Here is a 25,465-nt window from a genome sequence, read left to right on the forward strand (position 1 = left end):
TTCTTGCTTAAGAAAAACACCAATACAACAGGCTCATAGACCTCACATCACTTCCTACAGGAAAAATTACATCTCAGTGCAAAGAGAGATCACATGGAGCTCAGAAAAGAGTCACACCAAAGGCTCTGTAGTGCGGACACAGTCAGCCCGTGTCAGAGGGGGCTAATCCAAAGTAATGTGGCCATCAGTCACTCTGTACCTCTACGCTTGGGAGCTAGAAACAGATGCTTCTCTCCACAGCTATACTGCTATAGTCTATGCGTGCTCTCCAAAGGCTGTGGTGTTACTGCTGCGTACCAGTTGCTCTAGCACTTGGAAAGACCATTCCAGAGTATGAACAAAAAAGCAACACATAGAAGCACAAAACAAAAGAAACACAAAGGAGAGCAAGAAGTTGTCTCAACTTGGAGAAAAAAAAAAAGGCAGAAATATCATTTCAAAGAAAACTTCATGCAAGAGCAACAGTGCTGTATCTGATGTACATAAGCAGCAAAAGAATTATTTATAAAGCCCAATGACATGGATTCTTCCACCGCTACAGTCACAACCTAAGATAAGCAGTTTGCTCTGACAGCTTCACTTTTGTCCTTTGGCATTCATACTTTGAAGTCTGGAGTCTAAGGGGAAAAGAATTTTAGATTTCATTTTCTTTCCAGGATGTTCTCACATGAAAATAAATAACCAAAGTTGAAAAGTTCAGGCCTGTCAATTTTCCATTTGAGAAACTGTTGAGCATAATTAGCTTGGACAGCACATTTACCTGCTAATGTGAGCACAAAATGCCTTCTACAAACTGCAAGACAAGAAAAGCTGGGAAAGTACAACTATCTCCAAATCAAGGCATCACACAGCCGTTTGCTCACCGTCTCTTAACAACTGCAGACCAAAATCATTACCTTGATTTCCACTGTAAACTCAAGTGTAGCAAAGTTCACTTTTATCAATACTTGAACATGAACTTTGAACACTTAACCTACAACCTGTGAGTGAGAGAAATCCAGTTAGGAGAATCATACTGATATCATCTTTGAAGAGTAATACAGATAACAAGGTGTGAAGTTTCACCAGAACAGGCAGTGGGGCTTGTGCGTGTAGGAAGGAGTTATTTATCACCATTTTCATGTCTATAACCACACCACAAAAACACAGTTATTAACTGTAGATCCAGAACAGGAACAGAGGACTATCAACAACCTGCCGGTGGAAGACAAAATGCTGCAGCGTCTGTGCTGAACCCAAGCTAATCAGACTTGATTCTGGTCACTACCTGGACTGCTTCTCAAAAAAGAAAACTCCAGATGTTGTGGGATTACACTGGGGAATTAGTGCTTCCCACCAATTTGCAATAAATCAATACTTTACTGCAGCTTTACATTTCAGTGTAAGGTGCTGGTTTGGTCAAATTTAATCTGCAGGGCTAAGTAGGAAAAATAAAAGGCAGTTTCTAGGAAGGAAATCAGGAGTATGTTGTGACACACTGCTGGCACAGAAAATTGCCACAATCTACCACAGAAGGAAACTGCCACAATCCGCCACAGAAAGAGGCACACTTCAGTTCAAGGTAAGCGATATATAGAGTTAAGTGATAAAGTACTGAGAGAAGTTTGCAGTAGTTGGACAGTCAGACAGACCACAGACAAGCTGCAAATGATTCCCAGTCAGCTTAAATGAAAACTATTCTTCAGGAGCCAACTGCACTTCTTTACCAACCTTAATGCCTGCCAGTAAGTTCCATTTTGACATTGAGAAAATGAACCGAATCAAATGTTACCTTCGGCCCAGTCTTCCGCCTGCTGTGCTCTCCTCTGGGCCATCATCCGATTTCCCATGTTCCTTCGGCGCCTTGGCATCCCATCCGCTCGTTCTTCGGTTTGGGGCCGAGGTCTGGCCACTGCTGCCGCCGCCGCCGCCACATTTTGCTGGTGTTCCTCATCAGCTGCAAAAGGGAAACGTGCTCAGTGAGAGATCTGCCATCTCTGCTCTGCTGCAGCGGTCATTTTGCCAGGCAACTTCTGCAATCAGAAGTGCAATACTAGGGTGATTTTTCAAATGAGAGAGCGTGTCCTCATCCTCATGTGTTTTTTTTTCCTGTATGGCAGCAACTATATGCAAGTTGCTTTCCAGTGATTAAGCAGGATCTTGCTCTGGTACCTTCCTATCTGTGCACAGGGCTTTGTGCAATGGAAGTTTCATCCTGACAGCAGTCTCTTTTGCAATAGACTATTGATCACCTTAAGGAAAAGCCTAGAGCTGTGTGCTACTAATATTATTTACCGTACATTTCATCTGATATGACAGAGCCCCTGCACTTCAAAAAAAACCCCACAAAAAACAAAGAAAAAAACCCTACAACTGTCCATAAATTCCCCTTACTTGATCCAAACAGATGATCTGTTTTTCTCTTAAACTAGAAAATATTTCCCTTTTTCTGGTCCAGTCCAGCCATTTCTGAGTTAGCAAAAGGCAGGGGCCCAGGAATATTTTCCTTCCCTTCTGAAGCATTCTGATTTTTTTTTGGTTTTGTACTCGTATAATTTAGTAGATTCATCTGAACTTAAACTTGGGAGCACGTTTCAGAACAGAATATGTAAATCATTATACTTGAAACAAAACCTGAACAAACAAGGACTACACATTATATCATTTATGCATTCAATATAACCCCATTCTACCATGCTGATTTAAACTGCATTTCTCCCACCACATGCATGTACAGAAGGCAAATGCTAGGGGAGGACAGACTGCCAAAGGTGTACAACTTCTGCATCACATTGCAAAGCGTAAACACGAACTCTCACCGCCATCCCCTCCGCATATGCTCAAGTTACCAGTTAAGATCTGACAAATGAGGAATATCACAACAGAGGAGCAGCTAGGAGACAGCATGGGAGAAAGCGATCGACTGGTGGGCTCATTTAGCAAGTTTTCCACAGAACCACACACCAAGTTTCCCTTCGAGACCTCCATGCTCCTGCTGCTACCTACTACAGCAGTTCTGCTGCAACGATCAGATAATGGAAAGGCACCATCACCCTTGATACCTGCTTTGCATATTCCTCTGATAAGCATAACTCTGATATTTGTATATGTTGTTACCTGCTCAATCCTACTATATGTTAACTGCCACAACCTTAATCCAACTAACCACTCAAATGGTCTCATAGAAAGCAGGGGAACTACTCGTGTAGTTAAACTCAGGGCACATTTGTTCGTCCTCTGCTGGATTGTACGGTGTTCCAACAGGAGCACAGAACGCTCCCCACGCTGTACCAAGGCTCCAGCATCCTCTGATCCAACCAATTCCTTTCTAAAAAGCTACTGTTAGCATATCTAAGATCAGAAAACAAGATTCATTATGACTACATCTATGTGACGATCAAAGGTGTTCTCACAGCTCATCTCTGTACATCTGAACTAGCTTCAAAGCAGCTAACCTCGGTGCCGATAACAATACAGCTGCAACAGCACCGAGCTCAGCACAGGCTGCAAACCAGAGTAACCTGGAGAAGTATTTGGCCAGCAAAGCCATTAGCAGTTCAGGATTGCTGCAACAACGCTGTTAGCAGCACACAAGGAAGCTCCCAGCGCTAACTGCCGCACAGACAACACACCATGACATTTTGAATTGAGTCACTGCGCTATCACACCGCTGTTATGCTCTTGTTCTCGTCCACTCCCTTTGGTCTCTGGACCAAAAAGAAGTCCACAGTACATTACAGAACGTGGGCTCTAGGGATCAGATCATTCTGCTGCTTCTTCGAGACTTGCCCAGCCTGATTTTCCATGCTATAGAACAATGAGGGAAACATTATGCCTCAAAGGCAGCGTAGCAGATCATTTACTTGGGACACTATTAAATGCCAGAAATACTCTGGGGTAGAGTCTGCAAAAAGACATCGTATAGAAGAGCAATATTTCTCTTAACAAACTCTTAGAACGCCCTGCAGTTTTAACCTTAGCATCCTTTTACGGAAAAGCTTCAACACATCTATCTCAGTAACTTTCAAAGGCGAACCTGCCTAGCACATCGGCTATGCAGTTCTAACGCTCATTCATTCTGAGGCTTGCTTTTGGTTCCCATCTTCCTGCGAAACAGAGACCATTTTGCATTTCATGAAAGAGGAATCTATTTATAAGTTACACGTTCATTTCAAACCAAGGTGCTTAACTCTCACGGAGGCAGACATGTGAGCCAAGCTCTATTTTCCTCAGTTTAACTCTCTCCAAAAGACTGTAATTCCCCAAAGTTGACCAGTATTAAAGTGAGCTCAGGAAGTAGTACAAAATCTGCCAAACCTGTCTCATATCATGGCGAAACGCATGAGATAGTTGTGAAAAGACAAGTATTGTCCGACATCTCCAAAACTCTGTCATTCTACACACAACAGAGGACGCCTAAACACTACGGATTGTCATTTAGTAGAAAAAGCCATGCTTTAATCCATTTTTTTTCCCCTCTGACCTTCCATCTGCAAGGCATTCAACTGGACAGTAGTTTGAAAACCATGAATATTGGTCCTTACATTTCTCCCCATCCTTCACAAGGGGGAGGAGAAAAGAATTGTTTATTTTTCCTGTAACACACTTGTACCTGGCTTGTTCTTCAGGGTTCAGCTATTTGTCCACAGGGCTCAGGAAACATCTGTTTCTTCCAGTATCTATAAAGTTAGATGTGGGCTCTCTCCCTCCCCTCTGGAAGTATCGCAGCTTGACTAGAGCTGCACACACAGAATCTGAGCGGTGGGACTGGTGGTTTCGAATGGTACAGCAAACACACTTTAAAACTTTGCTCTTAGAAACCTGCTTGCTCATATTCTTGGAAATGGACTGGCTGTCAGATTTGAGGTCAAGAATAATTTTCTCTCAGGCCAGGGCCTGTGTTTTTTTTTTTTTCCCCCACCTCCTCCTGCAGCACAGGGTGTGGTTCGGCCGCTGCGATTATCTGGACACATCTCAGCCTTCAGCTTCCTGCAACTGCAGAGGTCTCAGACATGAGTGGCACCCCAGTCTAGCCAGTTTGTGCATAGATTAGTCACACGAGGACTGAAACGCTTCAGTTAATTAGACTTGATATCGAGCCATCCGAGTGAAACTTAATGACCGATGCTATATAGGTCAGATCAGATGAGCCAGTACCTGCTTGATGGTTTGCAGAATGGTAGGCCAGAAGAAATTACATTAAATAAAGTCCTCAATTAACAGAAGGCAATATGGACAAAAAAAACCCCAACACAGATGTCAGGAAAATGGACATAGCTTGAAAGCCTGGTTTAGTTTTTATTATAAGCTTCAGATACTCCAGGTTATGACTCAGCCTTTCAAAAATCAGGGAATAGCTCACTTCAGAGGACAGCAGGTTTACTGATGGGCTAAGAGCAGCTTGTCTCCGCATTTTCAGAAAAATCAGCACAGTGCAGAGGCAGTAACAGAGATTATTTCATCCAACTTGTCAGTCAGGGTACAGCAGCAACCGCGAGACTTTACTTGCCTGTCACTTTATTCTGATATAAGTCTACATTGATGCAAGAAACAGCAACAACAAATCCTGCTGAAAGCAGAAGTTTCCTAAGCAGAATGTGAAGCATCACATTGATATCATTACAAAGAACGCTGTGAAATCTCTCGGAGCCCAGAATCCTTACATCTAGTTTTACACCCCCCAGGTAGAAATTTATTCCTTTATGAAGCTCTGCAGAATTCCACTTTCTCAGAGCAAACACACTTTTCTTAACAGGCAATACTTTGCTCATCATGGCACGCTGCCTTCAGGTACATCAGACGAGCAGCTTCGTCAGTGCAATCCCGGGCTGGCAAGTTGCAGCAAGGCTTTCCTACAAATCGGGCTCCTAGTTTGTTAGCTCCCTCGTTCTGCACCGATTCAGCGGAAAGAGCTCCACCTACCGCACTCTCACACATCAGTGGTACTTCCCACCCCGCTTCCTGCAGCATCCAGCATCTGCCTTCTCACTAAACTAACTCGTGAAATTCAAGGAGACAGCGATACCAAATAGAACAGGTAGAAGTACGCTTGGCTTTCCTGAGGAAGCACTCGCGCCTAGCGCAGCTTATCCTATTAAGGCACGTTCACAAAGATCGTAGTCATAAACAAGGGATAGATAGGCCACGCATTTATTAAAACCAGAAATGCTACTTCTTTTTTTCTAGTCTCGGCGGAACATGCCCAGACATGATCCTGCTGGAAACACTGTGCTGCTTGAAATGACCTTTTAAAGGAAATACAAAGTTACAGAACTTGCCACTTGTGATCTTTAGCTTCCTTCGTTAGATAAAGCCCTAAGCTCTTGAACTTTTTAAAACAGCAGCTCCCCCAGTCAGAGCATACAGAGTTTTGATTCCCCCCCCCATCAATTTAAAGATGAAAAGGTGAGAGAGGATGGTCTCAATACTGTGACAGCTACCATCAGTTCTACAGGTCAAATTTCCCTGCTTTAAAGTCCTTTCTATGTTAATGGCAGGAATTTACTACCAGATGTGTTAACAGCTTCCATTTTCCAGGTAAGAAAAAGGCACAGGAAAGCAAATTCCTGTTTAAGGCTGAATTTTGCAGGTATTAAATACACCAAAGCCCCAGTGGTTTTGAAAAATAGTTTCTGTCACATAAAGAAAAAAAAAATCACGCCCACAGACTGAAACTCTGTAAAGGACTTTATAATGACAGAAGTCAATATATTAAGGTAACAAATTATGTAGCACAGTCAAGAAAAAAAAAAAACAAGACTAATTTGGAAGTGTCAAAAAGATGCTACTAAAAAAAGACCTCAAAACAAACAAGTTATCCTGAATATAAACTCATTTTAACGAAGCAGCTCAAAAGTAGTATTAAGCCTTTTTGAGAACTCCTATCATTTAAAACAAATGTTTTGGCTTCAGTGTAATTAGAACTTTGTGTGTTTAAAAAACAAACAAACAAAAATACCCCCCGAAACCCATAGCTCCTGATTAACTTAAGCCATGCAAAACAAACTCAGGAAGTAATATTTCTCCAGCAGCCTCATTTCTCTAGGATATGCATCCCCTAGTTTTATCAACAGCTAAGCTCCAAGTAGCTAAGAAACTAAGGAAACTTCATCAGCTTCTAAGCTTTTGAGAAAAAAAAAGATTAAGGCCAAATCTATACAATAAAAGGTTTCAGAGTGTTGGAAAAATTCACATTCTGCTTAACTTTTATCAGCAAAAACTGCTTTTAACAAGGTCATTACCGCATATAACCTTGCACTGATATGACTGGGTTTATACTAGGGTGTTTTTATAAAAAAATTACCAAAGGTATCCTTCCTCCCCCAAAAAACACCCCCCCCTCCAAATCCCCAAACCCTGGAACTTGTGTTGTTGCATTGACAAAGGCTTCAGTGGTTGTCCAGGCTAAAAATCCAAATTTGAGTCTTCACAATTAAACAACCTCCCTTCTTTCCTTCCGAAAACATAACAACGCAGATAAGTTTACAGCTGCATCTGACTTCTTCCCATAACATTCAGATTGCATCTACACAAGGTCATTTTCTCCAGGGTTTCGTGCTACTGCAACTGCTGGTCAGCAATAAAGCACTCACCGTTTGCGAGAGCCAGCAAGCCTGGAAATGCTGTATCATCGAACCCTTCCCAGAACAAGACTGCGCAACACAGCGCCTAAAAACTCTCCTGTCTAGCAAACGCTCATACCGGTGCCCTCATCTGCTGCAAGTCCTCAGCTAGCTGGAAAAGCGGTAGCAAAAAGAGTGAGATTTCTGCAAAGTTCAGCTAATGGAGACTGGGCCAGAGGCAAGAAGAGAAGCTAGCCTGTTTTTCAGGTCTCACGTGCAACGTGAACGGCGTTAACTCTGCAGTTAACTCTATCCGTTTGCCAAGATCTTCCAGGAAAAACTAGGGGATTAAAAAAAAAAACACAAAAAAATAAAAAAACAAACCAAAAAGCAGCTTTTAAGGTAATGCAGGACGTGCAACCAGCATAACCAAACCTCACTGCGCAGGGAATACTGCCGTCTCACGACCCCGGCCAAGCGCTCCGCTGACCCAGTGACTCCCGTTGGCTCAGAGTTGCCACGACCAGACTCAGGGAAATTAGGACAGTGCCATCCCTAGCGGATCGGTTCTGGGAGACCTGGAAAACACCGCGCTTCTGCGGCACCGTGCGCAGAAGGCGCCTAACCACCCCCCCCCCCCCGAAAAGACAACTCCGCTCGGCCGGGGAGCGGGAGAGTGGGAATCCCACGGGAAAGGCGTCCTTGCCGGGAGCGCTGCGGGGCGGCAGCCGGCTCCTCGGCTCCCCCCCCCCCCCCCGCGCCAGGAGGCCTCGCCGCCGGCCCGGGGCTGCGGGCGGCCCCCGCGGGGCCCGAAGCGGCGACGAGCGCGGGGCGGGCGGCGGTGACACGAGCTGCGCCAGGCCTCAGAGGGGGCCGGGTTCCCCCCCCCCCTTCCTCCCCGCGGGAGGCACCTCGGGGGGCGGCGGATCCCCCCCACCATGGCGGACCCCCTCCATATCCCGGGGTCTCCATGGAGACCCCCCCCCCCCCTCCCCCGGCGCCGGACCCAGTTGAGAGCAGGGGCGGACCCAACTGAGCACCCCCCCCCACACCCCGGAACAGGGCGGGGAGCGGACCGAGGGGGAGGGCCGGCCGGCCGGCCCGCGACCCACCTGCCCTCGCCTGGCCCCGGAGGCGGCTGGCGAAGAAGAGCAGGACGGCGAGGAGCGCGGCGGCCAGCGCGAGCAGCGCCGCGTCCATCCTCCCTCCTTCCCGCCCGGCCGCCCGCCCTCAGCGCCGCCCGGCCCCGCCCCCGCCCCCACCACACCGGCCCGCGGGGGGGGGGAGAAGGAGGGAGGGGGCGGCACTTGGTACGCGCCGCTCCGCCGCCGGCCCCTCCCCGCGCCGCCAGGCCCCCGCGCCTGGGCTGCCCCGCGCGCTGCCTGAAGCGCGGCGCCCGTAAAGCCCGGCCCAGGCGGAGGCGGCGGGCGCGGCGGCAGGCGGCGGGGCAGCGCGGCGGGCGGCGTCGCCTCAGCGGCAGCCCCGCGGGCGGCGCGGCGGGTGGCGGCGGCGGGGAGGCGGCGGCAGGCGGCGCGGCGGGCAGCCCGCGCGCGAGGCCGGGGGGGGTGGTCACGTGGGCGCTGCGCGCGGCGGTTAATAACGGCTGTTAACGGCCGCCGCTTCAGCGTGAGGTGCTGTGGGGGTTGTTCGTAGCCGGTGCTGGTCCGGCCGGCACGGGGAGGCCCTGAGAGCCCCGAGACCACGAGGAAATTCAAATCACTAACGCGGGAGACGTGTCCGAGCTGCTTCTCCTCCCCGAAGTGGAAGTTTAAAAAAAAAAAAAAAGCCAAGAGGCAAAATCGCTCTTAAATACCGTGGTGGGCTCGCTGAGCGTGGCGGGGGCTGTGCTGCGCTGTTTCCCTTCACCGCTAACGCAGGCTGCGGGCGCGTGTTTACAGCAGCGCGGCCCACGCACGGCGGCGAGTCCTCTCGTGTCACCGAGCCCCCTCGTGTGAGCTTCTACCTACGTGTGAACCTCTACCTCTTAGGTGCGCCGCGAGCCCGCTCGCCTCTCGCCCCCAGAGACGCTCCGGGGTCATCAGCACATCTGTTGTCGAGGCGGCTGTGAAAACTAAGCTTAAATTACAGCCCTGAGTAATTTATACCTTCTACCTCTAAGTCAATGGTATGTGGACATCTGGTCAAGCCAAAGTTTTAGCCTGGCTCTGCGGCACTTGAGGGAGCTGGAGGCATGACTTCCCGATGTGGCCTGAGCTGAATTAAGTTTGTCATCGGTGAAATGGGAAAACCCCTTCCCCATGCTGACCTTGAGCTGGCTTTGGGCACTAGTCAGCTAAGGTAGTAAGCTGGCTGAATTTGGGAGAAATAACAAAAACCTGCCCAGAGAAAACTGGTATTTTTTTAATCAGGTTCACAAGCTGCCTTGGTTTATTCAGAGCCAGTGCAAGGTAGGCAGCCCTCAGCTGTAGATCGATAATTGCTTCAAGCTGATCTAATGCTGGTGTCTGGCCAAATGGAGGATCTGCCTCCTATGACTTCCCTTTTGCTGATAGAAATGCTCTGTGACTGTGCAATGAGCCAGAGCAGGGAAGTCATCATTTTTATTTGCCTTTTTTTTTTTTAAGCCAGATTAGAGCAAGTATCAGCACAAAAGATGCTTGCAAGAACTTGCAGCTGGGGGTGGAGAACAACTCCCCCCTCTCCCCCCCCCTCCCCCCCCCCGGTTTGGGTGGCTGCCCACTGCTAGATCTGAAACCGTTTGTTGGGCTCAGCCCCAGTCCTTGTGTGAGAGAAGAGAAAAGTATTTTAGTTTTTACTGGTTTTGACTTGTTCTGTGGTTATAATGTTCTGACTGATCTAGCCCTTTCTTGCTTTGGAGATCCCTTTAGTGTGGCTGTTTAAAGGATTGTTTGGGGGAACTTTTTTGCAGTGAAATGTTTTAATAAAAATGGAAATTGAAGAATATATTGCATTCAACATACCCTTTGCTCTACAAGCAGCTGTGAAACTGGCTTCCCCATCAGGCTTGTGGATTTACTTGGTTTAATCATTGCAGAAGACTTGAGAAGCATTCAAAGTTTTAAATATGTTGTGCTACAGTGTTTTGGACTAATTGGACATCTAGACATAATCAAATGTTTAGGCTAATTAGTTATTGCTGTGGACTGCGTGGCTGTCTGTGTACAGAACATCGTGAACCTGAGACAAATTCAGATGTGTCTGCCACAGAACAACCAGCTTCTACAGAGAAATTTGGTAAATTTTAGCAGTGTAGAACCAGTGACACAGTGGGAGGGTCTCAAAAAGTAACTGAGCTGTACGTCAAATGCTTTATTAATCTTTCAAAGGTCATTTTGAGAAACAGTGACAATACCCCTTTGTTCATGCTTTGCTCAAACTTTATTGTCCGTATTCTGTTTCTGTCTTGCCAGGTTAGTTTATTACTCACCTTGTGGTCAGAAAGGACATGCCCATTCGTAACTTTTGGAAAGTTACCAGAAACAACAAGGTTGTTGAAGTAACAAGGAAAATCGCCCCTGTACAGAATTAGAAAAAGTATGAACTGAAACTTTCCTCGTCGTTGAATCAAGGTATGTTTCAGACAACGGTTATTTCGTATCGTGTGTAATGGTCGAGGTGGTTTTAAAAATAAAACCTATATGAATGAAAAATGTCTGTTTCTTCACATTTTTGGCTTCAGATTTGAAAAATGGTGGCTGATCCGGTGGTTAAAAACAATGTTTTTGGTTATTTTATCTTTCAAATATTTCACCTTTTTTTTTTTTAAACTAACTCTGATTAGAGATCATCCTAAACATCCTAACAAATGGACTCTTAAATTTGATGTTTGAATGACCTTTGCTGTCTGTAGTCCTGCATCAAGTACCTGTTAGCTTTTCAAGTCAGTACTGAAACACTACTGAGAAAGCAGTAAGCGGACACAGACTAAGTGTGAGGTTTTGGAGCATGCTTCATCTTGCACTGAGCTCATTGCTGAAGGAGTGGGAAACTATGGGGAGTTGTGTTCTCCCGAGCCTGCCTGCGTTTGAAGGTATTCTCGGTATAACTCAGTCCTGGATGTCTCGTGGCAGTCTGGGTGCACATTAGCCTTGTCCTGTAGGCACACACTGGCATATTCCAAGCAAGAGCTGGAAAGGTGTCTCCAGAAAGAATCATTATTGCTATAATTTTAAGGGTTTTTTTGTTTGCTTAACTTTGTGGTTGCTTGTGCTTTGCTTGGTAGCACCGCTATGGCAGATGTAGAGAGAGCTGATAGCTCTCAGATCCTGTTTTGTCATCATCCAACTAATGACTTTAGTGTGCAGCCGGTTCTTATTTGTGCAAGTGGTATGTATTTTATTTGCCTGCACAGTCCCTGCAACTTTTAATAATGTCATTGAGATAACTTTAATGATGTAATGTCATCCGACCCTCTCTAGGTTGCAGAGGTAGAAGATTAGTTTTCCCTGTAGGTGTCACCATTATGCCATGTAGAAACAGCTTAAAATCTAGAGATGACAAATGACAGAGTATTGGATGCTCAGTTCAGTTTGGTTATGATACCTGGATCTTCTTTAGAAACATGACATATCTTTTAATATTTTACATCCCTTGGGCTATATTTCTCAGATGTCTTTTTATATTTTTCCTAATTTAGATCTGGAAAACTCCCTCTGGTTTCTTTAATTAACCAAGTAGATTTCAAGGGATTTTGAGTTGACTTGCTACCAAGAAACTGGGGAAGTGTGTGTGACATGATAGGGTTACTTGAGTGTTGTGATGAGAAGTAGGTGTTATTGAATTAAAGGACCACGTGTTGGAGAATAACTCATCCCACTCGGTCTTGCAAATATTGCACTACAGTGGAATCGTAGTCGTTCAGAACTTGCAAACTCAAGTGATTCCCCCAGCTCACTGGGAAGCAGTGTCTGATCCTGATACAGGCGTTTTTGTGGGTAAATACATGGCCTTTCAAATTATTCTTTATTTTGACAAAAGTCAAATAGCACATTTTCCCAGGAAAAAAAACCTCATTGTATATAGGAATTATGTACTTGAGTGAGTGATCACCACTTTGCTGTAATAGCAATGTCCATTAATCCAGCTGGCAGTGCAGTCCCAGAGTGTGTGATTCAGTAAGTGTACAGTGGCGCCATGTATTGATGTCCGGTAATGAGACTCTAAGTAGAGGCAATTCAGCTTCATCTGTGCTAATAAACTAAGTGCATCCAGGAACTAAATGAATCCTGGGCCCTGTGGCCAACTGGCACAAAACAGCCCTCTTCCATGCTTGTAAACTGTCTTGCCTTCCAGAAGAGGGTGGCTGGATGCAAACTGCCTGTTGGGAGTTGTTCTTGGACTGTTTTGTGTGCTGAGCCATGCTGGGAATTATCTAGGAAAATGTGAATTGGCATGGCCCAAGTTAATTCCAGGGAACTTTCTAATAAATTACCCACAGGGATATTTAGCTTCCAGTGCTTGGGCATGTCTGAATTTACACTATAGATGTAACCTTTCTGTAGTAAAATAGATTTACAGGGTGGAATAAGGCAAGTGCTGTGTGTACCTGCTCCCTGCCACTTGGATGTGGACCCCTTTTATTCCCCCAAATACTGGTCTATAAATGTGCTAATGAACAGAAGTGTTTCTGGACCCACTCCTTTGTGCCAGTAGGTGCAAAAGGTATTCAGCACCTTCCAGGAAGCACTCAGTGAGTTACAGGATCAGACTCTGGGATGTGTCCACTGTGCCAGAGTTGTTGCATAAATGTAAAGAACTGGGGCTGAATTTTCTAGTTCCAGGACAGTGGGCTCACAACCTTACATGCAGAGGTGAACTCCTGTCATGTGTGCACCATGCGATTGCTCAGCACCTCCCCAAAACCTATAAAGAGCCTCAGCTCCCCTGTGAGTTGAAAAAGCTCTCACCCTCTGGGCTTGTAGACCTGTCTTGGTCTGCTGAGACCCTGTGCTTGTCTGTTCTCACTGTTGTACTTGATCTTGTTATTTCAAGAGAAATAACATGATTTAGAGTTGCCTAACTTTTATATTTATGTTAAACAGAAAATTTTTTAAAAAAAGTAACAGGTATACTCCATCAGGGCAGAGTCTTAGTTCTTGATAGCGAAACTGCAAAGTTTTGGAAGCTGTGTGCGAAAACAAGACAAAGGAAAACTAGGTTCTGCTGCACTAATCTCTTGTTCTGGAGTTACTGAAGATACTATGCTCAGGGGTCAATTTGGCAGGGCTCTGCCTCCAGAGCAGAACTGCAACCTTGGATTTCTCTTCTGTTTGCACCCAGTATGTTCTGGTTGCTGCTAAATCCAAGCAAAACTTTGTGGTCCTGCCATGGTTAGGCTGAACAGAGCACTGTTGGAAGTTTTCTGAGAGACCCATCTAGGTAGGATATCATGTTTATTTCACCCTTATCTTTCTTTACCCTGAGGAATTCAGGTGATCACAGTTATAAGCTATAAAATAGCGGTGGCCCCTTTGGCCTTAAAAGCTGAGGGAAGATCTGAAACAAATAATGCCAGCAGAGCTATAAATCTAAGAGAAATCCAGTGAGGGTAAAGATTTCCTTGAGCAGGTCTTCAGGAGTATTTGGAGGTGGAGACTGCTGTGCTAATGGGGGATTAAAGGAAAAATATTGCAGGAGTGAAATCCCTAAGACTGATATTCAGATGCTTTCCTCCCGCATAGCCACAGAGGTGGTGGTGATTTAGGAATGACTCAGCCCCACATAGTGGAGACCAGCAGACAGGGTGCTGGGTTAGGATGCAAGAACAGTGTGGGTGAGAAGTGATTCACAGAAATTTCCTGATGGGTGCCGAGGCAAAACCAAAACCTTTCAAAGACTCTTTGATGAACAGTGAAACCCTGCAAAATATATGTATTTGTATGTCCTGTTCCTTAGCCTTGTCTGATATCATGCAGGGACTGTCCCCAATTAATGTGCTAACTGCCCGCCTGGTCTAGTCCAGGTGGCTGTGACTGCATCTGTGTATGTGAGTGTCTTTCTAAAACTTTATCTGCATTGTTTTCTTCATCTCTTTTGACTATAAATTATACAAGGTGGTTCCTAATCAAGGTTTCTTGGAAAAGGAGGCATTTCCAGAAAACGGACTGGTTCTTCTAGACCTGCATTTTCTTCTGAAAACCATTTTGCTGTGTTATTCTTGACTAGCGTTGTGTAGCTAATCTGAGTTTAGTCCTAGCATTGGACAGGTTACTTTTCTGTGCCTGGGGTTTTGTAGTTGAAAGTCAGAGATAAAAATATTGACCTTCTTCACAAAGTACTGGGGAGGACACCTGTTATATAAATAGCGGCGTTATTAACGGCCGGTAGTTGCTATCATTCTGGATATCTTTTTCGTATAGTGCTGCTACAATTGCACAGCCTTTCTCTCTTCAGTCTGGCCTACCGGGCTGTTTGTCTAAAGCCTTAATGAGCTTCCTGTATCTTTTCAAAATGTAAATTGTAACCACTTTAGAAGGCATTAGTTAAGAAGTCTGTCACTGCAGCCCCAGTTTAATTTCATCTGTCCCTTCACTTGTTTTCATTAAAACCCATTTAATTACAAAAGCTATCTTGTTCTCAGGGCAGTCATCTCCATTTGAAATAAATGGGCAACAAAGTCTGTGACTCAGCTGACAACACGCGAGAAACGACCAAGAGCTTGATGGTCAGGCCCTCCAGCACAGGGATGGAAATTATAAAAAACTGTTCTTTTACCTCAGCATATCCACCAGCATGAAGAAAAAAGAAAACCAGAGCTGTCAAAATGCGGTTTAGTTTCTTTGCTGCATGGGGGTAAAAAGAAAAGACTGACAACCTGCCCTGACCTTTACTGTGTGTAACCATGCTGAATGGGGTGCAGTTGCTGTAATGCAGTGATAGCACTGTTAGGTTGTCTCCAGGGACTGATGGGAATTTGCAAATTTAATGTGATTGCTGCTTGAGTTAAGACTTTAGCTACGAAAGTATGTTTTTCTAGCCAAGTTACTTAAATCAAGTGCGTTTAGCTGGATTGCAAATTCCACTTAATGTGAATGTTGCTCACCATTTAACATCTCAGTTTCAGCGTTAACAGGTTGAGTCATAGCCTGAATTTCCCATCCTGGTTATAACACATGAGAAGCCATTTTTACTTGGTCTTGGCTAGAGGCTAAACTGCGGTTCTCCCAGATTCTGTCTCTGGGGCAAAGCCTGCCCTCCTCTAAAGGCTTGTTCCTGCGTTTCTCACCATCCTTTCACCTGTGCTGTCCCTCTGTGTGTGTGACCACATGGTGAAATGGGACAGGGAACTGATCTTGGCTTCTGATAATCTTTTTATCACCAAAATAAGTGTCTGTGGAACAACAGCCTTAGAAAATATTGGAAAAACTGAGCTGTAAGGTGATCTGGCATCACCACCTTCCAGATATAGGCCCCCAAACTGGGGGCCAAACTAGGTCTGTCAGCTTCAGGGCAACTGGCAGCCTCAAAAGTTGGAGCTGCACAGAAATTAAACTCAACCCAACAGTGTAGTGATTGTCTGCTTGAGGTCTCCGTTTCAGACTTCTTCGGTGAGGCTGAAGAAGCCCAGGTCTTCTTGCTTCCTGCCCTGGTAATGCCAGCCTTCTCTGCACTTCTTCATGCTTCTGTCTTTCTTTCTGTCTCAAATATGAATGATGTGGCCAGATGAGGACTTGCCTTGTACTTAGCACTATATAAACGTACTGCTGAAAACAGAGAAGGCAGAGATGACTCCTCAGAGGTGTACAATAAAAGGACAAGAAGCAACAGGCACAAGCTACAGCAAGGGAAATTCCAAGGAGATATAACGAAAAAAGAATTCACTGTAAGGATAGAGAAACACCAGACCACAGGCCCAGAGAGTTGGGGGAATTGCCTTCCTTGGAGATATTCAAAACTCAGCTGCGTAAGGCTATGGGCAACCTGAGCTAACTTTGAAGTTGGAACTTTGAACTGTGAGTGATGGGTTGGACTATGCACTTCCAGAGGTCCATTGCAATGTAAATTTTTCTGTCATTCCACAAACGTCCATGAAATAAAACACAAGGAATTACATTCATAATAATAGATCAGCTTGAACAGAGTATGTGCAGTCTCCTTATCTGGCTTTGAAATAACACTGTTCATTTTCAGCAGCTCCTTGCTGACGGCTGGCCAAGAGCTGAGCAAACTGCATTACCAATGTGGAATATTTGCTTTTCAACTTGAATTGCATGTAGTTCATAGATAACTCTTAGAGCCTGAAGGCTACTTTCATCTCCCTGGAGCTAATCCAAATAGATTATTTTGCTGGAGGGAGTTGGAGGAGAGCAGGAGAAGACAGGGAGTGTCTTTATTTAAATAAAATAATACCTAAAACCAAAGCACTTAGCAAGGGTCCGGCAGGATCGGGAGTTACCGGGAGCTTGCTGCTTCTGCCTTCATCTCATGTTTTACATGTCTCAACTGAATTGCCGTCTCTCTCCAACAAGTGGTGCTCCTAGCTAGTATTAATTGGGCAGTGTGGGGAAAATGAACGCAGCAGCTTTCTCTGTTTTACCTGATCTGTGGATAAATGGGGGAATGTAAGAGCATAAGGATTGTCAAACTGGATTAGGCTCAAGAGACACATAATCTAGTGCCTTGCTTTCTTCAACAGCCAGCATGGCACATTTCCAGGGATCATTTTAAGAGCTGTGCAGAAGGCTTTGCAGCAAAAATCAATTCTCTTCTTCCCTTTTTCTCCAAGTATCGCCCTCTTTCCATTCCTGGAAGGGAACTTGCAGTAAAAATCAGGAAAACTTCTATCACTCTCTAGAACATTTTGATTTTTGGTGATATAGACCCAGAGACCCAGAGTGGGTTGTAGGGGCAAGTTGTTGGGGTTTACACAGGGCCGTGGGCTGCAGAGGACAGCCAGGATAAGGCAGCTTGCATCCCATGGGTAGGTGGGAAGAGAGCAGGACTGGTACTTGGCCTTTGACAGGGGCTACCAGGAATATTTTGCTGCCTCTGTGCGTTTTACATGCGCAGTATGCATTGTTATGAAGGGTGCTAGGCAGGGTTGTTGGGGGCATGGTAACCTGCAGGTTGAATGCTAAACAGTATGTAGATGCTGGATTCCTTCCAGTGAGCCTCTTGATATTGACATCTAATCCTTCAAGAAATCATTCCCTGCTCAGCAGAGGCCCAGGTTTTCTGAGCTAGTCTGTGGTGACATCAGAGAGCTCATGGACTTCTGTCCTAGCCCCAGAGGGTAGAAAGCCTGGAGTCTCCAAAACAAGGGCAGGGAAACGAGGCACGCTTCATCCCTCAAGAGCAGGCACAAAAGCCCTTTTGCAGGGGTCTGTCTCCAGCGGAGACTGAGGTGTTCTGAAATACTCTTTGCTTTGGGCTGCAGACCCTAAAGGAAAAAAAAGAGAACTGGATCCCTTGGAATGAGAGGCAAAACCAGTAACCCCACAAGAGGGACATGCTGGATTTCATCTGCAAGCTGAAACCAAACAGCTAGAGAAAAAGTAGTGTATGAGGCTAGGTTCTGGGCTAGATTAAGATGGGTTTCGCCACAAAAGCCACATAGTTAAGGAAAGAAAGATCTTTGCTGAAGGGGCTGGGAGCTTCCACTCTTGAATGGGAATTACACAGGGCAACACTGACTTTTTGTGAAGAATGGACCTGGAAACATACCTAAGGGTGGTCCTTCATTTGAGACACTACCATCCATGGAAGACAGCATGTTGGCTTTTAGAAAGATGGGGTCCTGTTGCCAGTCCCCAAGCCATGTTCAGCCTTTGGGGCCATTTCTGCATAGCCCGTCCCTTTTTGAGCATCTCTTCATATGCCCCAGGCACTTAGCATCCTCTCTGGGTTGCGGCCAGGCTGTTACACCAGAGAAACACTCAAAAATGGCCCCTCACTTATAACATTGAAAAGCCCAGACCCATAGGCTTGGAACTAAGATTGTACAAGACTTAATTGTTAATATAATCATCCAATTGCACAGGCCCAAATAGCTTCTTAATAGGTTAATGTCTATGTGCGTACAGGGGGGATTTCAGAGGTTACATCTTGAAGCTGTATACCAGTTAGAAGGCAATTTCGGAGTTTAAGAAAGGGTTGGTGTGAAGGGCTCAGGTTTGGAGCAGGAGATTTTGAAGTCTTGTGAACTTCTCTTGCAGCAGTTTAGCCCTACATGAGCCAAAAATAAGAGAGATTATCTGATCAATGAAAGTGAATTGGGTTGTTTACCAACAGATGCAAAGGTGCCTATATACAAGTGTTTGGCAGGACTGGTATAGAAGACCGATGAAATGAGACCCCAAAGACCCAAGGAAAGATTAAATTGTACAGGTTTATTTTTGTGTTGCAGCTATTGCCCCCTCTGAGGGGGAGCACAATGGCAGAAAGAAGCTTTTAGGCAGGTCTAGGAGAAAGACACTGTCTTTCAACGTGTTAGCTGACATTTGATCATTTGCAATCACATCAGTCAAATCTAAATAATAATGGAAACAAAAAAAGAATGACACATGAAGTTTTCCCTTTTTTCTTTCTGAACCCCTCCTCGGAGTCCAGAAGAGAAGGATACATGAGGGTTTGGAGTTTTGTTTTTACTTTTTTTACTCAGCTCTATTTTATATGGAATGATCCGACACAAGAAAAAGTACCCCTGGCATTGCAGCTTCATGATTTCTGTTTTGTTGAGAAAGAAATGTTTGTGCTGGCAGCCATTAACTTCTGAAGTGTAACTTTGTTGACTGGTCATATTCTCACCCTTACAAAATCAAGATCTGGAAAGACAATCTTGCAGTATTTTCTTCCAGAATTTGTAACAGTTATGATGCTAGCACATGTTCATATAATAGCTAGGCTTTCAGAGTTTTTTTTTTGTTACTTGTTTTCTTTCTCAATGAGCTATTGTGGAAGTGGAAACACTTGCCTGCCAATGACAATACTAAGGAGTACCTACTTTTCCTGTCATAGTTTTAAAAAGTATCGAATCCTTAAGGGCATGTGTGTACTTGATCTCTTGTTTATTATGCGCTGTCACTGACTGGTGATGATGAGAGTATTTCCATTTGCTTTCATCCAGCTGAAGGCAAATGTTTACCTGCTGCTTTGCCTTTTGGAATAAGCTTTCTGCAGGGTATTTTCTGTGACACATCTCTGTGGTGAATCCATTGTTTGATGTCTAGGAGATCTATTTTCTGATTAGTTCCCTCATCTGGTTGACACTTCCGCACAGTGAATGTTACCATAAGGTGCAAGAAGAAGGATGGGAACCTCCTGAATTTTAAGCATGATCCAAGAGACTTTTCCAGAAAGCTGGCAGGGGTTTATTTTAAATGCCTGAAGAAGTCTGTCATAGAAGGCACACTGTTCTGTCTGGAAAGTTGGAGAACCCCCAAATGGTTTTGGGAGGTTACAACTCCACACTCTGAACGATGGTAGGTTTTTCACATCTCAGGCCCCAGCAGGCTTCAGTGAGGTATTTTCTGACTTTCCCGTAGCCAAACACAATGACATAGGAACTGGATGAATAGTAGATAAAGGACAGCACTCCATGGAGACCACAGAGGATGCTGTTCTTAAAGTTGGTCTTGAGATGTCCTGAAACAATAGCAGTCCTGACTATGTCGTTGGAGAGCCAGCAGACAATGTAAATGAAGAGCAGCAAGAGCAAGATCTTGGTTGCCTGAGCCATGTGCTTATTCCAGGTGCTCTCAGTAGTTGAGGCAGCACTAATCTTTCTTCTTTGCTTCCAGAGGAGGTCAATGATAAAGCCATTCAGGACTATCACAGGGATGATGAAGACGAGATCCAAGCTGATGGATGCATGGGTGGTGAACTTCATGATGAAGCTCCCCAAAGAACTTGTAGTAGCTGAGCACACAATGGTCTTGTTACTTATCTTCTCTGCTGTTTTGTTGTACTGAAGGTAAGGGATTTAGAAGCTGATACTGAAGATCCAGCAGCCAGCAAGGATGCCGTTCACGTACTGCCCTTGGTGACCGTAGATGAACTTGCACCAGTAGTGATTAAGTCTCAGAATCTTTATCAAGTGGAGGAAACTCAGATTCTCCACTAACCAGATGCTGTTCAGCCTTAGCATGTGATATGTATAGAGGAGGATTCGGCACCCCATCTCACCAAAACCTCTGGTGCTGGCATAGGACAGGAGTGCTGAGATCTCTTTGTAGCAACAAAGTAAAAGGTTCACCAGGGCCATGTTGACAGTGATCCTGTCTAAGGGCTGAAGGACTTTGTGCTGGATTGCATTACTGATAAATGCAAAGAGGACAACAAGGTTGCCTATTGTGCCAATAAATGCCAAGAGGTAAGTAAAGATGGAAATAGGGTTACATACCATAACTGGAGCCTGAAGAGGGCTTCTCTGGCCCTTCCCAGCTGCTTTCAGAACTTCTTCCTCCTTGCCTTGGCTGCTTGAACCTATCACGTCTGCCTCTTGCTCTTTACAATGTCTTTGTGGTGACAGTACTGTCAGTCTCTCTCAGTGAGGCTGTTTCCCTGTTCCCCACCAAGGTGATGTGTATGCTTTGGAAGCTACAGCACCGCTAGCACTTGCACTGTGATTGCTTTGCTCTCTGTGTAGCTGCTCCTACCTCACTCAGAAGGGTCGGGCCAGATGGAGATTAGGTGGAGAGGAACAGGAAGTGTGCTGTGATGGAGAATGCTACATACTGAATTAGAGAGGCTTGCAGGTGAGAAGCCCTGCGAGAAGTGGTGGGGTTTGAAGGAGTGCCTGGGAACTAGTGTTAGCTTGAAACTTGCACTGAGCACTGGGAGGACCGTCCTGCTGTGGCTGGTCACTTGATGCTGGAGATGGCTAGTGAAAGGTCTGGCTTGATGGGGCAGGGAGGTGTGTGAATCAGTGTGTGTGTGCAAGTGAAAAAGGAGGGTCATTCTGAGCAAACATTGGGGAAAAAATGTATCTAAAAGAGGCCATAATTGAGATATGACGGTCTGTGTCCCAATTCTGGTCCAGACCTCTCTTCCTTCCACCCCAATCCATTCCACCCAGCAGGCACTGAACCTCATCATACCTATAAGGCTTGATTTCCTAGTCCTCAGTTCCATCAGGTCTGCCACTAGGCATGCACAGAAATGCCTCACTCAGAACAGCTGGACTCCTTTGCCGTTTGGGATCCAGCAACTAAGCAGATTGGGTGTAGAGATCCTGCTCAGATCCATGTTACTGGAGCACATCAGGCATTGTCAGCGTGGCTGGCATCAACATCATCAGACCGTTGGCAAGAGGCAGGTGTAGCTGCTTTGTTAAAAAAATTAAAAACCTGGTGCAGACACCCGCTTGTATTACAAGTCAAGGAGGGAGACCACCTGCCCAATTTCAAATTGTCCCCTTAAAGAAGTTCTCTGACAGCCAGGCTCCAAGGCTCTTTACCGTGTGGGTCCTCTGGTTAGAGCTGGATGGGGATGCAGGGATCAGGGTGGGAGAGGGGCTCTGGTTTCCCACAGAAGAGATAGCAGCTTCTGAGTTTCATGCTCCTGTCCAAAACAAAAGTTCAAGCTGCTCACTTCATCTCCAACTCTCACCTCCATGCTCTTTGGGAAAGCATGCCTTCTAGCTGGTGTAAGTACAGAAACTTACTGGGGATGCTCTGCTGGGAGGACAATTTCTGGGTATCATTTGATGCTGTGAGGATGTGCATATGAGTAAATAAAATAAACTCTGAAAAGAGGGACCAGAATCTAGGACTCATTTTTGCTTTCAGAGTCCCGCAGTACTAATTCATTTTAAGGCAAGATTTCAAATTCAATGGCAGTATTTTTTTCCTGTATAAAATATTAGCCCTGGGAGTTTGTTTCCATTTTAACAGACTTCTAAAAATCAGACACACATTTATTTTATTGGTTGGAATCACGTTCAACTCATTTTTTTTTCCAGTGGAAAACCCCGAATTTGAGATAAAGACTGATGTTGTTTGAGGGCATGGGAAGATTCCCATTCTGTCAAAAAGCTGTTTTCCGTGTCAAAACTATTGAAACATTTGTTCCTCCTCTCCCTCTCCACAGATCTCCTTCATGGTTGGGAATTAATTTCTATAGCATGAAAGGGTTTGTTTGCCAGGGGCAAATTATCTCCTGTAGCTGGGTAACAGGAGCTTTCAGAACATGAATAATGGACAGAATAAGTTCATTTTAAACACCAGCGTCTGTGGTTCCGCTTTGCGGAAACAGCAGTACCCAAGAAAAAATACACTGAATTTATCCCTTCCCAGCTTTGTTCCCGAATGACGTTGACTCATGATGGCTAGATCAGGCAGGGAGAAATGGAGGCCCCCCATGACAGAGATCAATAGCATACTATGTGGTTGAAACTCTGTTGAGTCCCAGTGGGGCTTAACTCCTTTTGCTGAGTGTGGCCTGCCTTTGGCCAGGCATGAGTCAATGCTGGCGTGGGGACAAGCGAATAGCCCTGCTATTCGAGCCTGGGCTCATATTGCAATCAACCTAGCGTTTTTGCCTATGTTGTCTTTCTTGCTAACCCCTCCTTGCTCTATCTCTACCAATGGCCAAAAGCAGATGCCTTGAGAAATAGAACCATCAGATCTTTCCTCTGCCTCCAGGAATCAGCAGCTTAGGACTTCCTTGATTTCCTTGAGATGGAAGTTCTCTCTGCTTTAGTGTTTTCAAACGGCATTTCTTCCCTGGATTTGCATCATTGCTTTTGAACCTGTTTAAGGGAATACCTGCTGTAGTTTGAGAAGGGCCTTCAAGGCTGTGAACATATATGGGAGGCAGAAAAGTGAATGTCTTGGCCAGTGGCCCAGGGGCCCATAACCTCCTCCTCTAAATCCATGCCTGTGAGCAGAATCTGTTCCTCAAGTGCTTTCTAATCCGTTGCTGGGTGTTATTCCAGCTGTAGCCTAGGCTCAAAGTGTTCACACTGTGCCTCAGAAGAGCTGAACTCAGTATAGCTGCTGGTGGGTTGTATGGAGATTAATGAATCCATCAAGGCAATCGTGGTGGGGAGAGGTAGTGTCTTTTGTGCGATTAATTCAGAACTGGAAGAATGAATTGATGGCCAGTGATGACTGCCCAGGTTTCATTGTCTTCTCTTTGATTTAATCACTGTATGATTTGATCATAGCTTGAAAATTATGCTATTAAACATAGTACTGTTGCTTTTATTGGATGCCTAGTGGTGGAAATTTTTGGAAGATTTCCTAGATTCACAGAAAGTAGGAATGCAAGGGGTGGCTAGGAGCCCACCTCTCTGCCCCAAATCAGGATCAGCTCTACCCACCGCATCCCTAACATTTGTTTGTCTGTATGCTTGAAAGCCTCTAGTAATGGGACTCATGCCCTATCCCATCCCCTGCAAACCCTTCCAGTGCATCACTGTCCTTTTCACAGTAAGGATTTCCTCAATGTCTGATCTAAATCTTCCTGGGGACAATGTAAGCCCAGTATGATCACTATTCTGTAATAAATATTCATTATAATTCTATAATGAATAAAGAAGGTCATTGTTCTTTAATATAATAGAAGAAAGGCACACAGGAAGTCCATTTAATAATAGAGTTGACTGGTATATAAAACACTGCGATATTATAATTAATATCACAAGAGTTGCAATGTGCTAAGGAAACTCCTGGCAACCAAATGAAGGATGCTATGAAGTTTTACCTTCATGAAGTTAAAAAAAACCCCATCAGCTGAAGTTAATGGAAATTCTGCCTGCATAAGAAACACAGGTGGAAAGGAAAATCGGCTTATTTTAATCAAAGTGAGAGGAAAAAACCTAATTTAAATCAGTCCAAGTGATTGCAGGCTTAATTCTTTCCCCTTATTAGACTCTTCAATCCTAACCTTACAGTCCTAAGAGATCTCTTCAAATTGGAGAAGTAGAAATTTGATTTGTACACTCAGTGACCCCTCAAAGTGATACAGTGAAGCCATCCACTCTGAGCAGAGTGGCTTTCAAGCTGTGTCTTCTGGTAAAGATGTTGAAACCATCCTTTTCTGGACATTGCGATGGGCAAGGAGAACCTGTCCCCCTCTGTGAATGCTTTACGATATGTGAGTCTGAGGTGCTAAATAACCATTATGGGTGAAAGGACAAGGAGGAAGTTTTGCTCCTTTTCTGAGCTAGATGCAATGGATGGAGGAAACACTGAAATGCAGATCTGTCAATCTTTGGGCTGAGAACGGCCTTTAAATCCCTGCCATTGGTTACTGTTGGGGCCCTTGCGGTACTTCAGAACAACAATCTATATGAAATATAGAGTATGGAACTACACTGTTTAGGATTAGTTGCTTAGCACAACTTGCTTAGCATTAGTAGCTAAATTTGCTGAAGCCTTAGGCCTCAGGCTGTAGCCGCTGCTACGTGCTTTAAAGTAGTTTTACCAAGGACACTGGTGCAGCTGGGAATGATACATCCTGAGAAAGTACAGATAAGCTAGCAGAAGCCAGTGGGAACCAAGGTTAAGGGCTAGACAGCTTTGCTAAACAAGCAGCAAGGTACAAGGCATGACCGCTGCGTGCGTGATCGGTGCAATGATTGGCTACCTGTGACATAATCTGTATGAACCACAAATCAAGGGCCAGAGCGCCGAATACCTGTACTTATAAAATGGGCAAATTGCTGAATAAAGATGGAATTGAACCTGCATTCTGTGAATGCGTATGATTCTTTCCCGTCACTCCCGCGGACCGCGACAGGTTACCAAACTACTAACCTCTTCTACAGCCTGCAATAATAGCTTCCCTGTTGCCCTGGCTACACTGATGATGTATGAAAGCACACGTAAGGCCAAAATGTCACCTACTCTTTGCAGAGCCCAGTGACAGTGCTGTAACCAACGTCAGAAAGTGGCATGCGGAGGACACAGTATCACCAGAGGCAGCCGAACTGCTCCTGCTGGGAAAGGCAGTTTTGCCAGAACCAAAAATGTGTTGATGTAAAGGAAATTTCAGTGTCC

General features: G+C 45.1%; 1 protein-coding gene across 1 annotated transcript in view; it reads right to left on the reverse strand.

Annotated features, from left to right (window-relative positions):
- DDRGK1 (DDRGK domain containing 1) overlaps nt 1–8,786 on the reverse strand; it is a 41,418-nt gene extending 32,632 nt beyond the window's left edge. The window contains exons 1-2 of the mRNA XM_067298401.1: nt 8,654–8,786; nt 1,772–1,936 (exon numbers count right to left, since the gene is read on the reverse strand). Coding sequence (XP_067154502.1) covers nt 1,772–1,936; nt 8,654–8,741 — 253 coding nt within the window. The 5' untranslated portion in view covers nt 8,742–8,786. The remainder of the gene's footprint in view (nt 1–1,771; nt 1,937–8,653) is intronic.
- Between the last annotated feature and the right edge of the window lie 16,679 nt (nt 8,787–25,465).

Source organism: Apteryx mantelli, chromosome 5, assembly GCF_036417845.1.
Source record: "Apteryx mantelli isolate bAptMan1 chromosome 5, bAptMan1.hap1, whole genome shotgun sequence".
In the NCBI taxonomy this organism is placed as follows: domain Eukaryota; kingdom Metazoa; phylum Chordata; class Aves; order Apterygiformes; family Apterygidae; genus Apteryx; species Apteryx mantelli.